Consider the following 18,419-nt stretch of genomic DNA (forward strand, 5'->3'; position numbering starts at 1 on the left):
ACATAAAACTGATTAAATAAGGAAGTTGCTAATATGAGGACTCTTATACCATCTGTTTGTATTTCAGAAGTTCACTGGTGTCCATCTGCCTCTTTGCTGGACCTAATTCTATTCCTCTCACTCTACTTGCAAAGTTCAGTGAGCAGAGGGTCTCACTCAAATCATTTTCGTTAGGACTGATTTGTACAAACATTAGGGTCTTGGAATCTCCACCTGACAATATAAATCCATTTGTCAGGCTATCCATAATCCATTTTCCTTTCTACATATATCTAAAAGATTGGCAATGTTGATCGAATCATTGCCAATGAGATTGAGGAAAATAAAGGAGGATCAAATCTTAAATATAACTTCTTTGGGGAAGCTGGAGAAAGAAGTACCTAAAGAATCTTGAAGTAAATGTGTGAGCTTGGAGTTCCTACCAAAAAAAAAAAAAGAAAAAAAACCAGAAGTACATATATATGTTAGTCATTATGACATTTAAAGTTAATCAAATAAAGCAATGCTAATCTGTATCTTTATAACCTGAAAGGGATGTGAGGACTTTTTGTTGCAAGAGCGGATATAACATCACCAAGTGCAGAAAGAGATCTATTAATATTTTGGGTTTCCTTGAGTCGTTCACCTTGCACTTCTGTTTTGGTCACTCGCTCGCTTCCTGCCAGGTCCACCAACCATAATTTGCTTCTCGTGCATTCCCCATTCAATAAATTCTCCCCCTTCACCATCACACAATGTATGCTGTATTATGGAACAACCAGTCTATCCCCTCAGCAAAATTCTTACCACAAATTGTTCAAATATAAATTTGAGTGAATCAATTAAAGTCAAGATAAACAGACCAGTGGGATCGGCTGCTGTGCTCATTGGCATTGGTTGAGCCAACAGCCCTTGCATTACTGCCAGTCTGTAGAACTTCCCAGACCTCAGTCATGTTGTTAACATGTGCCTCAACCAGTCCTGGAACATGATGTGTTCCTTCACCCACTTGCCTTACCTCAAGCCTACAATACCCACAATTTGGGGAAAAGAAATACTAGTATTAGTTTAAAAATCTAAAACTTTGCCTGCATTTAGGGCGGTAAACAATGTTATAGCAGTAAAGGCTAACATACTATGAGTTGATGAATCACTACACTTCCAAAAATACCAATTCAAGCTGTTAAATTTGATGGAAAAATAAAATTAATAAGGTAAGTTATGCCCCACTGATACAAGGGAAAAGAGCAACTTCTCAAGATCTAGTGAAAATTCTAAATTCCTTTTTTTTTTTTTTTGGGTGCTTTTAAAGGCACAGAATGCATTCTTAAATTCCAAGCAGATAGCACAATCATATACATAAAAATTTCAGAAATTTACAAAGAAAAATACAACCATTCCTTCACCAGCTTTGAGCGGAAAAGGCTAACCATCTCCTGGCTTACCTTTTTGCAGCAACTCCAGGCTGAGCTCCTGAGACCAACAAATCTCGTATTTGCTCATTATAGACTTCTAAGACGCTTACAGATACATCATATCGACATAGCTTCTGTCGCTCACTAATTATTCGAAACAGTTCCTCGAGAGTCCTAAAATTTACTCCCCGAGCATCTTCTGTACCCTCCATTGTAAAAGTTTTTCCTGTTCCAGTCTGCCCATAAGCAAATATGCAGACATTGTACCCATCTAGAACTGAGGTCGCAAATGGAGCTGTGTCTTGGAAAATATCAGCTAGACATACAAGAAATACATTGTCAGCATTAAACGTGCTATTAATTAATCCAAATAATCAACCTTTTCACTTAAATTATTGACCTGTAATTACCTTGGGTTGCTTGAGGGCCAAATACAGAATCGAACTTAAAGGTCCTTCTAGAGGCCCCATTTGATCTTACAGTGAGTTCACCATCTTTAGCAGATTCAAAATCAATAGCCATTGAAGCTCCTACTGAAATTTCTTCAGTGTTTAGAGGCCTACACCGACAAAAGACCCTTATGTTTCCTGCAAGTAAGCACAATTGATGTCAGTAAACTCTCCTTTGGTAATCTGGCTAGTTTGCATATCGAACTTACAGTTTACCTTTCAACTCCAAAACCTTGTTGTAAAGTTCTTTTCGTTCCTTGGCCCCTTCCATAAATTTAATCTTAAGGTCTTCATGTGAATCTACTCGCTGGTTAACTAATGCCAGAAAGAAAAATGAATACAGTGAAAGTAAAAAAAGGATTTCATACATGGACTTATAATTGGAAACTAAAAAATGTGAGCATTTTAAATTACTGGCTGAGTGAATGGTAGCCCTTATTTTATCCATATCTTCAAGACACTTCTTATATTCCCTTGCCTCCTCCACCAGTGTGATGTGTTCCATTTTCAAGAGCTGTTAAATGACATTTATTAAAACAATAAAATACTATCTATATATGATCAAAGAAACATAGTTGTAGTAGCATTTTCCCTGTCTGAAGCACTAATTATGGTTTCAGTACCTTAAGTTTTCTTGTCAAGTCTCTCAATGATGAAAACCATTTGCTCTTCTCTTTCACTTGCCCCTCAATGGCAAAAGCTGCAAACAGACAAACATCAATACAGCATTTGCAATCATTTGAACAACCTAGAGCCACAGAAAGATATTTCCGTACCCAAAGATCCAACATGCATTGACTTGCGCATGAGCTCATTCTGGAGCTCCTTTAAAGACTTCCAGGCTTCTTGGCATTCCCTCGTCTTTGCTTGGTTCTCCCTCTTAAGTTCCTCCAACATTCTTCTTGTCTCTGCTAGTTCCTCTTTTTGACACTCAAAATCTTGTTGGACTTTTTGATAATCTCCTTTCACATCGAAGTTACCATTATCCTACAATGGAATTGTTAATAAATAAATAAATAAATAAATAAATCACCCTAGTTTTTATTCTTATTAATCTAAACCTGCTCATTTTCAGAAAGAGGTATTACTTTGGGTGGCTCACTTTCTGCCACTTGAGACTCTGCCACGACTTTGAGCAATTCAACTTCTCTGGAATCTGACATCAAACTTTTACTCATCAGAATTTGGAAAAGGACTAGCTGAATCTCAACTTGTAGAACAAAACTTGAAACCAAGATGACCTGTAAGAACAAGACAACTTACTTGCAGGAAAATCTTTCTTTATGGAAATGCCGCAGAGAATTGGGCGCCCAATCACTCCTTCCAATCTAATGGACAGACCCTTTTCATCATCAACAAAAGTATAAAGGTCAGAGACAACTAGAGGTTCATTCCCACCTACACGAGCATATATATCCAGGCAGGAAACAACCTACATAACAATCAATCGACAGTGTCAGATAAAGAAACTGTTCTTTATAATTCATCATTTCTTTTGAAAAGAAACCTATTGGTGTCTCATTTTCAATGGCTTCTAACCTTCTTCTCTTGTACATAGATATCAAACAGTCTCATCCCGGGAGGGCCGTTTATGAACACAATCTCTGCAAAGTGAAGATCAACAACATAATTGCCAGACTCCAATGATTGAAAATGGTATGAAAGGTTCCCAGAGCGTGCAGACTGGTACAGCGGCAGACCTATACAGTCTGTCCTTACTATATCGCCGCCCTCGAAATCATTGTCCTCCAAAAAGTTCACATCACCTAAAGTCACAGCCTTATCTTTAGACCCCACATTAATACTTAGTACTGGAAGTTGATCTTTTGTCGAGCCTTCCTCCATTAATGGCTGTGGATGAAGCTCAAAGGAGGCCCCAGGTGACAATTCTTCTTTAAATGTTTGGCACAATGTTGTAGAGAACTTTACAGCTGGGGCCTTGGGGATATCTACAATTTCAGACCCATTGATGCCGTTCTCTAAAGATAGCTCTATAGAATTCCCTATGTTCTGATGGCATTTATTCTCCAAAAACTGAGGAGAATCTCCATAGCTGTTTCCTGGAATATCCGGTGAGCCGGCACAAATAACCAAATCCGGAGATGTGAGGGAAAATCCCAACATGGACCGACCTGAAAAAAGTTCTACTTATTAAAAAACCATGGCCCTAATGTAGATTTGAAAACACACACCCTAAAGTGAAAAAGACCCCATTAATTTTAACCATTAATCACATATTTGTCATTGGAATTTTCCCATACTAATAGCATCCAAGCTTAAAATTTTGCCCAAAAATAAACATACCCATTACCATGATTTGCATTTTACACAATTCTAAAGTATGGTTTTGTAAAGAAAGCAAAGACAAATGAGTAGAAGAATGATCTTAGCCACTAATTGTCAACTGGGTCGTTGCAATTTTCCCCATCTAATAGCATCCAAGCTTAATATTGAAATAGACCCATTATCATGAATTCATGATTAGCATTTTACACAATTCTAAAGCATGGTTTTGTAAAGAAAGCAAAGAAAAATGAGTAGAAGAATAGGTACAAAGATCTTAGCCACATAATTATCAACTGGGTCATAGGAATTTTCCCCTACTAATTAGCATCCAAGCTTTAATTTTGAAATTGAACCACTATCGTGATTAGCATTTTACACAATTCTGAAGCTCGATTTTGGAAAGAAAGCAAAGAAAAATGAGTAGAAGAACAGGTACAAAGATCTTAGCCACAAAATTGTCAAATGGGTCATTGGATTTTTTGGCCTACTTATAGCATCCAAGCTTTACTTTTGAAATTGACCCATTACACAATTCTAAAGCATGGTTTTGCAGAGAAAGCAAAGAAAAATGAGTCAAATAAGTACAAAGATCTTAGCCACATTACCCTCATATGGATCTTGATCAGCCATAGTAGAAGTTTGCATATGATAGCTGGGCAAAGGAGGCGAATTGTCTGTAAAAGAAATGAAAGAGAGGGGGATTAAGAAGTGAGAGAATTTGCATGAAAAGATTTGTGAGGAGAGAGAAAAGTGAAATTGAAAAAACTTACAGTGAGAGTGACAGGGTGAGTGAGAGTGAGAGTGAGAACTGGAGCTTTGGTTTTGCCAAGAAACGTCGGTAAGAAGAAGTGGGTCATGCCATTGATTACCATCCTCCTCCATTGTTGTTAAAACTTAAAAATGTATTTATGACTGTTTTTTGAATGAGAGCGATAACAAGAGTTGAGTTGGGTTTTTGAAAAAAGAAAGATAGAAAAATACAAGAGAGAGAAAGAAAGAACTCAAATGCTTTTGAATCTCTACAGAGGGAGAGTAAAAAGGGAAAGTATTGGTTACTTGCTTTTGGGATGCCGTTGATTTCGTTTTGAGGATGAATCTGAGTTATTTGGAATAGATGACCGTTGCCATTTTGAAATTTGAAAGTGCATAATGTTAATGGGGCCCAAAAAGGAAAATAGGAGTCCTTTTCCTTTTTGGGCTGAAACAACTTTTTGGCCATGGAGAGGGACATTGGACTTGAAAAATGGTCCCCGAATTCATTAGCCCAAGCTTTAATACAAGCAGGAAAATTTTGTTTCATGACTCATGAGGCACTATATATGACCCATGTGCCACAATCCCACTCTACCGCACATGATGACATGATTGATCTTAGAATAGAACAAAAGTCTCATAGTTCAATTGACAATCTGGCACAATCTAATGATTTCAACCAAAAATGAACATCTTTAAGGTTTAAATCCATCCATCCCAGCTATTGTTTTTTTTTTTTGAAACTCCAGCTATTGAATTATTGAAAGAGGAAAAAAAAAGGATAAATTACAAATTACACTTTCTAACTTTATTTAAAATTCAATTATGTCTTCTAACTTTGCTTTGGTTTAATTTAGTCCTATTAGTTTCAATTTTATTTAATTCAGTCCCCCTATTAGCCTCTGCCAGAAATGTTCTGTTAATGACTTTAAAACTATGTAGTTTCATTTTTTATTTTAGTGATTTTCTTTACATTAAATCACTGATTTTTTTTTGGATTTCAACCTTAATACAAGATCAATTGGGTACTTTCTCTCTATCTCTACTTTTTTGGTTTCAACAAAATGATAATGAAATTGGTCTATTTTTCTTTCCTAATGTTTCTCCAAAAACGCGAGAGAAAAGCAAGGGTTCTTGGAATTTTGGGTGATTTGTTTAATTAGATGCTACATTCCATAATTCATTTAAAGGTCTTTTCATTTATTTATTATTTATTTATTTATTTATTTATTTTTTGAGAATAATTCTGTTAGTTAGTTTGTAATTTGTTCATTGCCTAGAAAATGGTAGATGACTTTTTTTCTCTAACCAAAAATATACTCCAAAAAGCATTCACACCGTTACATATGGAACACCCTCAACCTTTTCATCTATGACAGCATTCAAAACTAACTTTCTCAATTATTAGAGGAAGAGGTACGACTATTGAGAGACTTTCACCAAGCCAATGCATCCAACACATCTCTTCAATAGCAAAAGGTTCAGCCATATCAAGTGGTACTCGTGTGAATACCAAAACACCTAGGTCTCATTTGTTAGAAATGTAGAGTGTAAACCCCAAGGGTTTATCTTAGTGGTTCCTAATGCGTTATGATATTTCTCTCGCCAACATTTTGGGATCACTCCTTTGAGATTCTTTCCTGTAATAACTTGGTGTGTGTGGGATGGGAGGACTGTATACATTCGAGGGAATGGTCAGATTCTCGAAGAGGTCAAGATATCCTCGTTTGTCAAAAAAGAAAAAAAAAAAAAAGTAAAGAAATGCAAAGTGTAAAAGTTTTACTTTTGATAAATTTTTGTAATGTTCTTGGTCATTGGATAAGTGAAACTTTGTTCGAAAAGTCAGTCATTCTGCATACTTTTTAAATTTTTTATTATGGCACTAAAAAAAAAAAAAAATCCTCATAGCATGCGCTTTGCGCATGTGATGAGGCTAGTTGGTCTCTAAACTTTAAAAAATGAACGTTATTTGTTCCTCTTTTAACTTCCATTAGTTTTCTTGTCCAAGTATTTAATGAAATAATGATATGTCAATTTTTAAGTAATGTGGCATTTATTTATTTATGGAAATGTATTGTTCATGATATTTTTCAACAATTTTTAAGTGGAAAGTTGTTATTAGTGGGCAAAAAAGTAATTCTAGTGGTGGCTTCAAATTAAAATTAGTAACAACTTACCACCTAAGATTTGTTGTGAAAGTATTGTAAAAATGTTGTTGACGTAACACTTTTTTTTTTTTGAGTAATGCTATAATTACAAACTATTCTACAACTTTAAAAACTATTTTACAATTTTTAATTAATGCTATGGGTCTAAATGATGAAGTAGATCCATTCTTCGATAACAATGAAGCTAAGGAGAATTTCAGGGCTTTTGAAGCCAATCCATTATTTTATATAGATATGAATTTTTTATGTTGCTTGTTGAGGATCATCATGGGGTTGATATGGCTTTTGTCAAGAGTTGTGGAATTCGGTAATGAGATTCAGATTTTGCGATGAAGTTTATGGTGGTTGTGGCTTCATAGTTGATATTTTTGTGGAGGCTAATGTGGAGGTTCTAGTTCGGATTTGGGTTTTTTAGGGATTGCAATAAGTCTAATCTGTAAAAATAGTTTGGTAATTCAGATTGTGGGTTGATGCTTGCGTGTATTTTTTTAATAAAATAAAAAAATTGCAATAGGCAAGAAAACAAATGGAAGTTAACGAAGAGACCAACAAAGCTCATTTTTTAAACTTCATGGATCAATAGTGCTTATTTGAAATTTTATGGACCAATAGCACTCATTAGGTAAACTTTAGGGACTAGAGCATTCTCATCAGCCTGTGAAAAAATTTCTGTTTATTTTAGTATAAGAACATACTTTCTCTATTTTACACAATAACTTTTCAAAACACTCCACAACAAATTATCTATTTTACACTACGTTTCATTAGAATATTATTTCTTTATTAATTTTTTTTATTATTGTCCCAAATCAAATATAATTCTCTCTCTTATTTTTTATTATTTCTTTATCTATTTACATAGCTACAATAGCCTTATACTATATCAAGTATTAGCAATCCAAACTTTCACAATTTTAGCTTAACTAATATAAGTGATTTTTAGAGTTTGTGAGCGCACTGTCTCGCACTACTCACGCGTGGTTCATGTCCCCCATGGGAAGTACACCTCAGCTGAATGGAAAGGGAGGCGGAAATTTAGGAGTCGCCACTTGGTTTAGGTCTATGAACCAAATTGGGCCTTTTGGGCCCCTTACATACATAGGGCTACATACCAAATTATGGGTTTGGAGTTCGGGTATGGTTTCGAAAGGTGTTAGGTACCTAAGACCGCCTGGCTTGTGGACTGGCCTCCATTATATGTTGATAGACCATATTTAGATAAAGAAACTATTAAAAGAGCCAAAATCTCTAACCCTAACCCTAAACATACATCATGCACTTAATAAAATAATGCACACAACATGTCAAAGATTACATCATAACATATAAAGAAAAAAATAAAATAAAACCACAATTAAATAGATTATATTAAAAAGAAAAACTAACATCAAAACAAACATGCAAGGAAAGATATTGAATAAAACATATTATGGCAAAATGACTAAAACAAACATGAAAAACAATTAAACATAATTAATTAACCTAAAATAGAGTCAAACAGAATCAAACAACATGTCAAAAAACAATTCATTAAATAAAAACAAGAAATTTGCCCTAATGTGGGTTTGGAGTGCGTACATATACTCAACTATGCGTAAACATGGTCGAAACCTTGCACATGCATCGTTAAAACAAAAATTGCATAAAATCTCATTTTTACAGATTGAAACAATTACAGAAGATTAACACATAAATCAAATGAACATGTTTGAAACCCTAAATAAAACAAAGCATCAACATAAACAAATAACCATGAAATAAATCAACTAGTAAACTAAACTAACGTCAAATAGACAATCGTGTCAAACTTACGTAAAACTAAAATAATAAAACAAAAACTACAAAACAGATTATAATCAGCCCAAAATCAGATTAATACATATAAAAAAAATTAAAAATATCAAACAAATCAAATATAACAATTTAAAGAAACTATAGCAAGAACTCATGTGAATCATATTAAGTAAAGAAGGAGTTTGTGGAAAGAATACTCACCTTGCTTAGGATCACAAGTTTGAGGTTATTTAACTAACCCCTCAGTGCCTACAATACTGAGATTATATTGATAAAACAAGAGAATTAGAGAAAACAATAGAACAAGATAATTACAACTCAAGAAAAAGATTAGTTTTGAAAAAGATTTAGAAAATAACTTTGAAAACAAGTTTTTGCCTTAAGAGATTGCTAAAATAAGGTATTGAGTCTATAAAAAACGTGCTTTGGTGGTTGCATGGGTGTTTAGAAAGTTGAACTAGGGTTTTAAAAAACATGGAGGCAAAAAATAAACTATCTCTAGCTAGGGTTTGGATTAGAGACATAAGGTGAGTATTTATATGTGTAAAGTAGGGTTTTCGAGGCCTTTTAAAGGGTTTTGGACATTCCTAAGGGTTTATATAAGGGCTGGACTCCCATCAAAGAATAAAGGTTTGGGCCCTTAAAATTGAATTTCTAAGGTTCTAGAATGCACCATGCGCTTGCATAGTTGAGTATATGTGTGCATGCTTACAAACATGAGCGCGTAGAACCCTAAATTCGACTACATTGTTGACTTGACTTAAAACAGTCATAATTCACTTATTTTAAATCTAAATTATACAAAAATTATATTAAAATTGAAACCTAGGATGTCTAATTTCCAATGAAACAAACCTCACGCAAATATTATTTGTAGATCAAAAGGAATGTTCAAAATTGTGAGAAAATGTCATTTTTCAGCATCATTTTCAAAGAAATTTGAGCACTTTTAAGTTGTGATTACCTCCGAACTATTGAAAACTATTTAATTACCGTTGGTTGATGTATGTCAAGCTCATCATTGGGGTCGAAGACCAAAGGTTATTAACGGGTACAAAATGAGATGTCTACAAAGTTGGATGTGTAAAATCGACCCCTTATGCTATTTTACATTGACTAATGAGTAATAATGTGTTTTCATTAAACAAAATTCTTTTGGTAATGTAAGGGGTTGGAGTGACATTGGACTATTTGCAAAATTCCCATGATCCCAATGCCTGTAGGGAATGGAATAAAGGAGAGGCCTATGTCTAGCCTAAGATAGTTATGAGAAAGGCTAGCTGAGCATTGGGAAAGGATGAAGTCAAAGCTCTCATTAGGCCACAGAGTACAGCCTAGCATTAATCCTCATTCTAGATTGGCACATGGTCGAGGAATATCATGATCTTGGCTCATGACCGAGGGTACAAACAAATCGTGGAAGAACTAATGGATATCTAAAGTCTCACAGATAGTACAATCGACGAATTACGGAAGGTAGCATTGAGGGTATGAAGTACAAACAATTCGTGGAAAAACTAATGGATATCTAAAGTCTCACAAATAGTGCAATTGACGAATTAGGGAAAGTAGCACCTAGATCTCGCAAACAATTACTTTAAATGAATGTACCCACCTACCAAAGGATGCATTTATTATTGAATGACCTCTTGAATAGTGTTCCTCACCCAATAGCTCACTCATTCCCCTAAAAGGTTGAGGAGACCCTTGATGGAACAAGTATCTTCCAATCTCCACCACACAATCCCCACCCCGCCCCCTCCCCCTTTAATTGAGAGGAAGGCACTACTAGTATAAATAGGACCCTCCCCATTTAAGAAAGGAATGGTTTTGTTTTTGAGAGAGAGAGAGAGAGAGAGAGAGAGAGAGAGAGAGAGAGAGAGAGAGAGAGAGAGAGAGAGAGAGAGAGCAATGTCATCCAATTCTATAATCATCCACCCACTAGTGGAGCTAGGGAGGGGCCAGCCCTAAGTTTTTAAAATTTCCATTAAAGATGCTAATAGAATGCTATATTATTTGTAAATATGCTATAAATATTCTATTGCCCCCCTAGGATTTTGAGAGAGAGAGAGAAAGAGAGAGAGAATACTATTATTTTTTTAATTCTCTCTAAAAACTTGAATTCCCTAAAATTATATAATTGATTCAAAAAGGCCAAAATATATATATATATATATACAAAGAGAAAAACAAAACATCTGGCCCATTCCTGAGCCCATAACCCCTCCAAATTCAAATAATAAATCCATTTTTAACAACTTTTAGAATTCCCAAATCAAAAATCTCAAAAAAAAAAAAAAAAAAAAGCAGCAAATGTAGGAGACAATATACTTTGATGTTATCGATTATTTTTTTGATTTAAAGAGCCATCCCATCTCAAACCGGCCTTTTAATATATATCTTTGCTGTTTACCAAAAAAATAAACCCCAAATCTCGTTAGGGAAAAAAAATCCCTTACGTCATCATAGTCTTTAAAGCTTGGAGTCCTCGATAGTTGGCCCACACAACTCTCCGGTTCGCCACCCCGAATTGCTCTTTGTCTCTCTTTGTGTTTGAGAGTGCAAGTTTCTTTTGTTCCTTGAGTATATGGGAAACCCGAACTGAAAAATGGCTAAAATGGTATAATGTTTTAATAAACGTGTATTGTATTGTAGTATGACTTGCATTTTAATGTTTTGAAAACTTAAATTTTCTATTATTTTATATGTTGAGACTAGACTCGCTAGAGCTTGTTACAATTTCCTATTTTGTTTTTTTATGACAGTATATGGAGAAAATATATGTGGGGCTCACATTTCAGCCATACATAATTCTTATATGCGAGACGTGTACAAGATTTTTTTCATGTATATTATGTGAGGTTTACATCTTGCATCTTTAGAATTTAATATATATTCGTTAATTAGTTTTGATTCGATATATAAGGTAGTGATTTGTTATTTGATATTTATATTACAATTTTTAACTTAAGATTTTTTTTTTTTTAATATAAAGTTTGGCCCCTTTGAATAAAATTTCTGCGTTATTACTGCATCCACCTTAGTCCATCTCGAGAGAATAGAAAGAGCTTGTTCATTTTCCTTTTCAGTTTCAGTTGTGTCTATTATAGTTCTATTTACTTGGTTTCTAGTATAGTTCTCCCCTTCTAAATCATTTCCCCCCTAATTTACAAATAAACTGTGATGCTCATTTACCTTATCTGTATTTTGATCCCACACGTAGAATCACAGCAGAAGGCAATAAGCAAAGAGGTTAGTCGTGTCTTCCAACATAGCCAAATAGCAGTATCCGTTCATTCATATTTTAAGATTATTAAATATTACGCAAATCTAATTTCACAATGATAAGGTTTATACTAGAGCCAAGCAGTGAATATCACATAGTATTTGTAACAAGAATGAGAACCCACAGTCATGAAATTCGAAAGGTTATTTATCAAAAATAAAAAGTAGTAACAGGATGCCTCGCCAACTCCATTTGGATTTTTGGTTTATGTACTTTTTTTCCCAAATAATAGTAGAAATTTTTTTTGGATAATTTAATGCAAAAAAAAAAATCACTAATACTACAACTAAAGTGAAATTAAAAGACCGAATTGAATTTTAAACAAAATTAAATGGTGCAATTTGTTAAACCTAATAACTAATTGTTGGAAGGGGCTTAGGGGGAAGGCATAGAGTCATCCAGAATAACACTTGAGAAAAGTTTAATTAATAACTTTATCTCTTAAAATTGTATTGCAGAAAATAATATCACCCCTCTTTTTAAGCCATTAATATGCCAAAGTCTTTCAACCGTGACATCATTAGAAGACTTTAATCCTACTTACCTTTCACCAAGTCTTTCGTTATTGATGTTTGGAATTTACAAATACTTGGAAAATTCGAAGTCTTGGAACGTTTTTTTCTTTGATTGCTATGGTCTTGGAACCATTAAACATGTGGCAAAAATGTTATCCAAATCAATTTTATGTCATGTCTTTCTTTTTCCTCAAATTAATTAAAAAAATGATTATGATAAATATCTACTCTTTTTTTTTTTTTCTTTGGAGGTAAAAGAGAAATAAAATATCAAGAAATTAAGTTTGTTTATATTTAATACAGGTTAATTACAAAGAGCACTTAGGAAATATTTTTTCTCGAAAGAGTACTTATGAAATATTTTCAAGTTCGTTTAATCTCAATCTCTGATTAGCTTCCTGATATCTTCACCAAGGCACTTCCTTTTCCTTGCTTTCTTGATCATCAATCCAAACTTAGGGCTTATTTCTTCCATCTTCGTTTAAGAGGGGGATGTGTAATTAAACAAGTTATGAGACGAGCTACAACTGGCTTGATCCCATTATATGATGAGCTAGGCATCTATTTTGCAAGCTACCAGTTGCATTGGTTACAATCTTCTATAAGCCACAAGTCGCACTACAGTATGTTCAAGAGTCGAGCTAGGAGTTCAGGGTTTTGTGGGGGGACCTCGTCCTAACTCTCTTCCCACCTTTTATTTAAATGCTATTTAATGTATATATGTATGTACGTATGTTTGTGTGCAAAATAATAACATCATATCTAATTCTTTTAAATTTTTTTTTTTTCATCGATAATATTTTGAACTCTCCTACAATAGTCAAGGAAAAAAAAATTATTATTTGTACTATATACGTAGCCTAATAGTTATAAAATGGAATACTATCCAAACATCTCAACTAAATGTGCCAAATTTTATATATTGTTGTTTTTATGAATAATTCTACAATGCTATATACTCTAGGTTTTTTATTTATTTTTTTATGTTTATTTTAAAAAAAGATCTATTGTAGTGGGTCCAAATTGAAATTGATCTTCCTATAATAAATTTATTAATTGAAGGAAAGCTCGGATGAAGCTAGACACCATCTAAGTCCCTGCACAAATAAGGATCGGCATTGCATTGGATGACACTAAGTTCCTCCTTGGATTGAGTTGTGACCGTGGACCTATGAACTTGAAATACCAATAAAGAGAAACTCATCTCTCCATGACCAACCTTGGGGTTGATTGTGGAGGCTTTGATGGCTAAGTTAGTGAACAACATGAAATAATAAGTTCAAATTGTGAAAGAGAGTTGTACGAACAAAGGGAGCCGGATGAGTAAAGAGAGACTGGATGAAAAGAGAGAGAGAGAGAGAGAGAGAGAGAGAGAGCTCCCTTTTTCCAAATGGTCTTCCTTTTGTTAATAAAGAAATGAATAGTTGTACATGCTCAAGAATGTGTGGTTGTAGGTGATTTATGGTTGGACAGAACACCCCCTACAACTACAATAGAAGGAATCGACATTGATATTTTAAAAATGATTTAAAAATACAAAAATTGTACAATCCAACAAAAATGATTATATTAAATCTAACAGGAAATACCAAAAAAAAAATTATAGCTTACGTTGCAGTATATTTTCTATGTTGACCAAGTCTTGCTTAATTTCGTTAATTAGTTTTTATTTATATTAATATTTTTGGAATTATTTTTGTCTTTTATTTTAATCTTGTCTTCTAAAGTAAAATCTGGCTCTGACACCATCTGTGTTAAAGTCCTGAGGAAACGACCTATCGTTGTACAAAGAATAGCTAAAACAAATTGTAGCACTTGCGTTTCTGTTAAGGAAGCTGTTAAGTTATTAGTTATGGTTGTTAGGGCAGTTAATAATATGTTATGAAAAATGGTAACAAAGATGAGCAGTTAGTCCTAGCTCTTGTATATAAATAAATTATTTCAATGAATCGGATATTGATTTTCTTTTTCATAAAATTTTCTCTTACTTATCTGTTTCTATTTCTCTTTTTGTTTCACTAACTCTCTTAGTTCTCTTTTCATAACGGAGAAGTCTTTTACCTTCACATTCTTGTTCATTGCTTTCATCTCAATCTTGTTAGAATTATGTGTCCTCAAAAACAATACTATGCATTTTTATTTGATAATAAAATTTTATTTTCACATTCATAACTTTTATAGGTATATTTCATTGTTTAAATGTGGCATGTGATGTCACCTCTGTAGGAAAAATCTTGTTAATGGTTAATGAACCAAAGACAGGGAGCAATGATTTTTCACATATTATTAAATTGTTCTAGGCTGTGGATATTAATAGAATATTACTATTGAAGCCTACACCTGTTGTGCTGTTATATGATAGGATGATTTACTCCATCATTGAAGTAGTGACTTTAAGCAAACAAGTGGGTGTAATGTAACAAGTACATACACTAAATTGGATCCGATCAAGGACACCGTATGGAGTGATCATTGTTAGTTAAAATGTTGTTTTATCACAATTTTTCTATTGTCTTCAAACATGTTTGTATATATTTATTTATTATGCACATAACTTTGACAATGTCAATTGGTGATGCCAATTTTAAAGGCTATATACAGACACGTTGGGTTACATGTGTAATGAGTAAAATATATAAATGCTCAACAATGAATCCACCAGTCTCTAAAGAAGATAGTATATTCAGTTGATTTTCATATTGAAGTTGGACTCAAAACAAAACCGGCCGATGACATTTTTCAAAAGTGTTTTTCATATATATAATATTGTGTATATATATATATATATATATTTAAAGAGTTTTTTTAAATATATTTTGGAGTCCAATAGAAATTATGAAATCAAGAAATTAAGGGTCACATAAGTTAGGGACATGACAATGATATTTATCAAGCCCTAGTGGCTTGTGGGAATATAGTATGGTGGAAGGACATAGATATAAAATTGTATGAAATGGGACCTCATTTGTAATTCTCTAATCTTCAGGGGTCAATTGCAATGTGTTGATGGACATTATTGCAATATGTAGAAGTTCAGATATTTTCTTAATATGGTTGAGAAAATTAAGAAATATTTTTGGAAAGTGTTTCAAGATAAGTCAATAACGTTCAAAAGGGTTATTGATAAAATCCTACAACTGAAGATTAGGATCCCTAAGGATCCCACGTCCAATCTCCCTCTAGGGTTTTAGAAGTCTACTATAAAATAAGATTTTATAATATCATATTTAGTGGTTGGCAATCAGAAATACTGTGTGATACTGCAGTCTTCTGAAAACTCAAAAGAAATAGAGAGAGAGACGTGAATACCATGGGAGGCAACACGCTTGGGTTGCTAAGAGAGGTACGCAATTTTGTTCTATTTAGAATCTATGGTTGTGTGGTACAACGATCTTTAAATGAAAATATGATTTTTGTTTTATATTGCTTCCGCAAAAGCTTTCAAATCTTTCATCAATTTGCATGGAAGAAAAAAAATACCACGTACAGGGGCGTAGCCAGGATTTTTCACATGGAGGGGCCGGATTATACATTCATATGTTAGCCGCTATTTTATAAATATATTATATATATATAATTATCAAATTAAAAAAGATATAATATTTCTAAACTAAAATGAATATATAAAAATTATTTATTTTGCTATAAATATGTACAAAATATTTTAATGAAGAATTTAGCATCCCATCAAAGTTATGCTTGAAAATGATCTTTCATTGAATAAAATCATCCATTATCATGCATCTCCTTAATCTTTAATAAAATGGTTAAAAAATTAATCAAGAAAAAATCATATAATTTTACGTTAATTAATAATCCTCTAATGTATGGCTTTCACTTCCTATATTTATCTTTAGTCTTAATCAACCATAAAAAACAATTGAAAATTTAAGCAGATAAAATATATATCTTTAATACTATGTATAGCATACATATATACTAAAATCATTATACATAGCTTGAGAAGATTCAACTGTGAAAGGGAAATTTTAGAAAAATATATATCTTCCCTTTGCAACAAACCCAAAGTATCTTCTATGAACAAATCACTATTGGAACAACTTATTTGGCACCAAAATTCAACCTAAAAGAAAAAAAATCAATTTTGAAAAAAAAAAAAATAATGATGATGATGAAGAGAAGTAAACGGTGAAGTTTAAAGATTAAAAAGAAGAAGAAGAAGAAGAAAAACTCACTAAAGCCCAGTACACGTTTTTTTTTTTCCTCATCATGATCACGGGTTTTCAGTGGACTTATTCATAATAAATCTAACTAACAACTTGGGTTTAAAACTTGTTAATTCTATCAACCAAGGTCAATTTCGCAACAATTCTCATCCAGAAACTACATAAATTTACTTGATCCTAAATCAAATGACTCCAAAGTTGAACTGATTAGCTATGTTGCAGAAACTTCAGAAGCATTGACGAACATAAAGAAGAAAGACTGGAAATTTCTTATGGTTTGTTGAAAACACAACCAGGGGCCAAGAATCTTATTCTAAAGAACCTCAGGGTCTGCTCAGACTGTCATTCTGCATTTAAACTTATTTCCAAGATTTACAAGAGAAAATTAAGAGTCAAGTGGTCATTTCCACAATGTCAAAGATGGTTCTTGTTCTTGCAAACATTACCAGAGAAAATTGTTGCCGCATGGGCTATTAAGAAGAAAAACAAAAAAAAAAAGATTGGTGTTGCATAGTGCACGTTTTCACACTTTCTCACATAGGTTAGACAAAAGTAAAAAAATAAGAAACCCAAGTGACATTTGGGTGGGATTTAAACTATTTAAATGTAAAGTCCATACTTTGGGGGGGGGGGGACCCAATATATTTTGGAGGGGCCAATAATTAAGTTGTAAGACCCAAACTAATGTTTTAGACTATATTATAGAAATATTTTGAACTTTTGGGGGGGCCATGGCCTCTCCACCCAACAACGTGCCTTCGTCCCTGACCACGTACTAGACTTTCTATAAATTTTAGACCCACCAAATTCAATAGTGTTTTAAATCGGGTTTATAATACATTACATAATCATAGTACAACTACAAAAGTTAGGTCATTTTGTATTTGTAGATTGGAGTTATAAACAGTGGACACAAGACACACACAATTAAAGTTTGAAAACGTATGCAAGTCCCTAGCCAGGAATTTTCACATGGAGGGGTCGGATTATACATTCATATGTTAGTTGTAATTTTATGAATATATTATATATAAAAAATTATCAAATTAAAAAGAATATAATATTTCTAAACTCAAATGAATATATAAAAATTATTTATTTTGCTATAAAGATGTACAAAATATTTTAATGAAGAATTTAGCATCTCCCATCAAAGTTACGATTGAAATTGATCTTTCATTGAATAAAATCATCCACTATCATGCATCTCCTTAATCTTTAATAAAATGGTTAAAAAATTAATCTAGAAAAAATCATATAATTTTACGTTAATTAATAATCCCTCTAATGTATGGCTTTCACTTCCTATATTTATCTTTAGTCTTAATCAACCATAACAAACAATTGAAAATTTAAGTGGATAAAATATATATTTTAAATACTATGTATAGCATGCATATTTACTAAAATCATTATACATAACTTGAGAAGATTCTACTGTGAAAGGGAAATTTTAGAAAAATATATATCTTCTCTTTGTAACAAACCCAAAGCATCTTCTATGAACAAATCACTATTGGAACAACTTATTTGGAACCAAAATTCAACACAAAAGAAAAAAAAAATCAATTTTGAAAAAAAAACTTA

General features: G+C 32.9%; 1 protein-coding gene across 3 annotated transcripts in view; it reads right to left on the reverse strand.

Moving 5' to 3' along the window:
- Window positions 1-18,419, reverse strand: part of LOC115986859 (kinesin-like protein KIN-14Q) — a 94,263-nt gene that overhangs the window by 1,399 nt on the left and 74,445 nt on the right. Inside the window, exons 1-15 of one of the 3 annotated variants that reach the window (XM_031110210.1) lie at window positions 4,900-5,515; window positions 4,735-4,803; window positions 3,383-3,975; window positions 3,107-3,275; window positions 2,905-2,999; window positions 2,620-2,830; window positions 2,467-2,543; window positions 2,258-2,357; window positions 2,060-2,158; window positions 1,805-1,981; window positions 1,425-1,710; window positions 843-1,004; window positions 526-741; window positions 381-418; window positions 50-213 (exon numbers count right to left, since the gene is read on the reverse strand). In XM_031110210.1, coding sequence (XP_030966070.1) covers window positions 50-213; window positions 381-418; window positions 526-741; window positions 843-1,004; window positions 1,425-1,710; window positions 1,805-1,981; window positions 2,060-2,158; window positions 2,258-2,357; window positions 2,467-2,543; window positions 2,620-2,830; window positions 2,905-2,999; window positions 3,107-3,275; window positions 3,383-3,975; window positions 4,735-4,803; window positions 4,900-5,011 — 2,568 coding nt within the window. In that variant the 5' untranslated portion in view covers window positions 5,012-5,515. Of the gene's footprint in view, window positions 1-49; window positions 214-380; window positions 419-525; window positions 742-842; window positions 1,005-1,424; window positions 1,711-1,804; window positions 1,982-2,059; window positions 2,159-2,257; window positions 2,358-2,466; window positions 2,544-2,619; window positions 2,831-2,904; window positions 3,000-3,106; window positions 3,276-3,382; window positions 3,976-4,734; window positions 4,804-4,899; window positions 5,516-18,419 lie in introns of those variants that run through there. The other 2 variants (XM_031110212.1, XM_031110211.1) reach the window with 2 other exon arrangements.

The sequence above is a fragment of the Quercus lobata genome, chromosome 4 (assembly GCF_001633185.2).
Source record: "Quercus lobata isolate SW786 chromosome 4, ValleyOak3.0 Primary Assembly, whole genome shotgun sequence".
Lineage (NCBI taxonomy): Eukaryota > Viridiplantae > Streptophyta > Magnoliopsida > Fagales > Fagaceae > Quercus > Quercus lobata.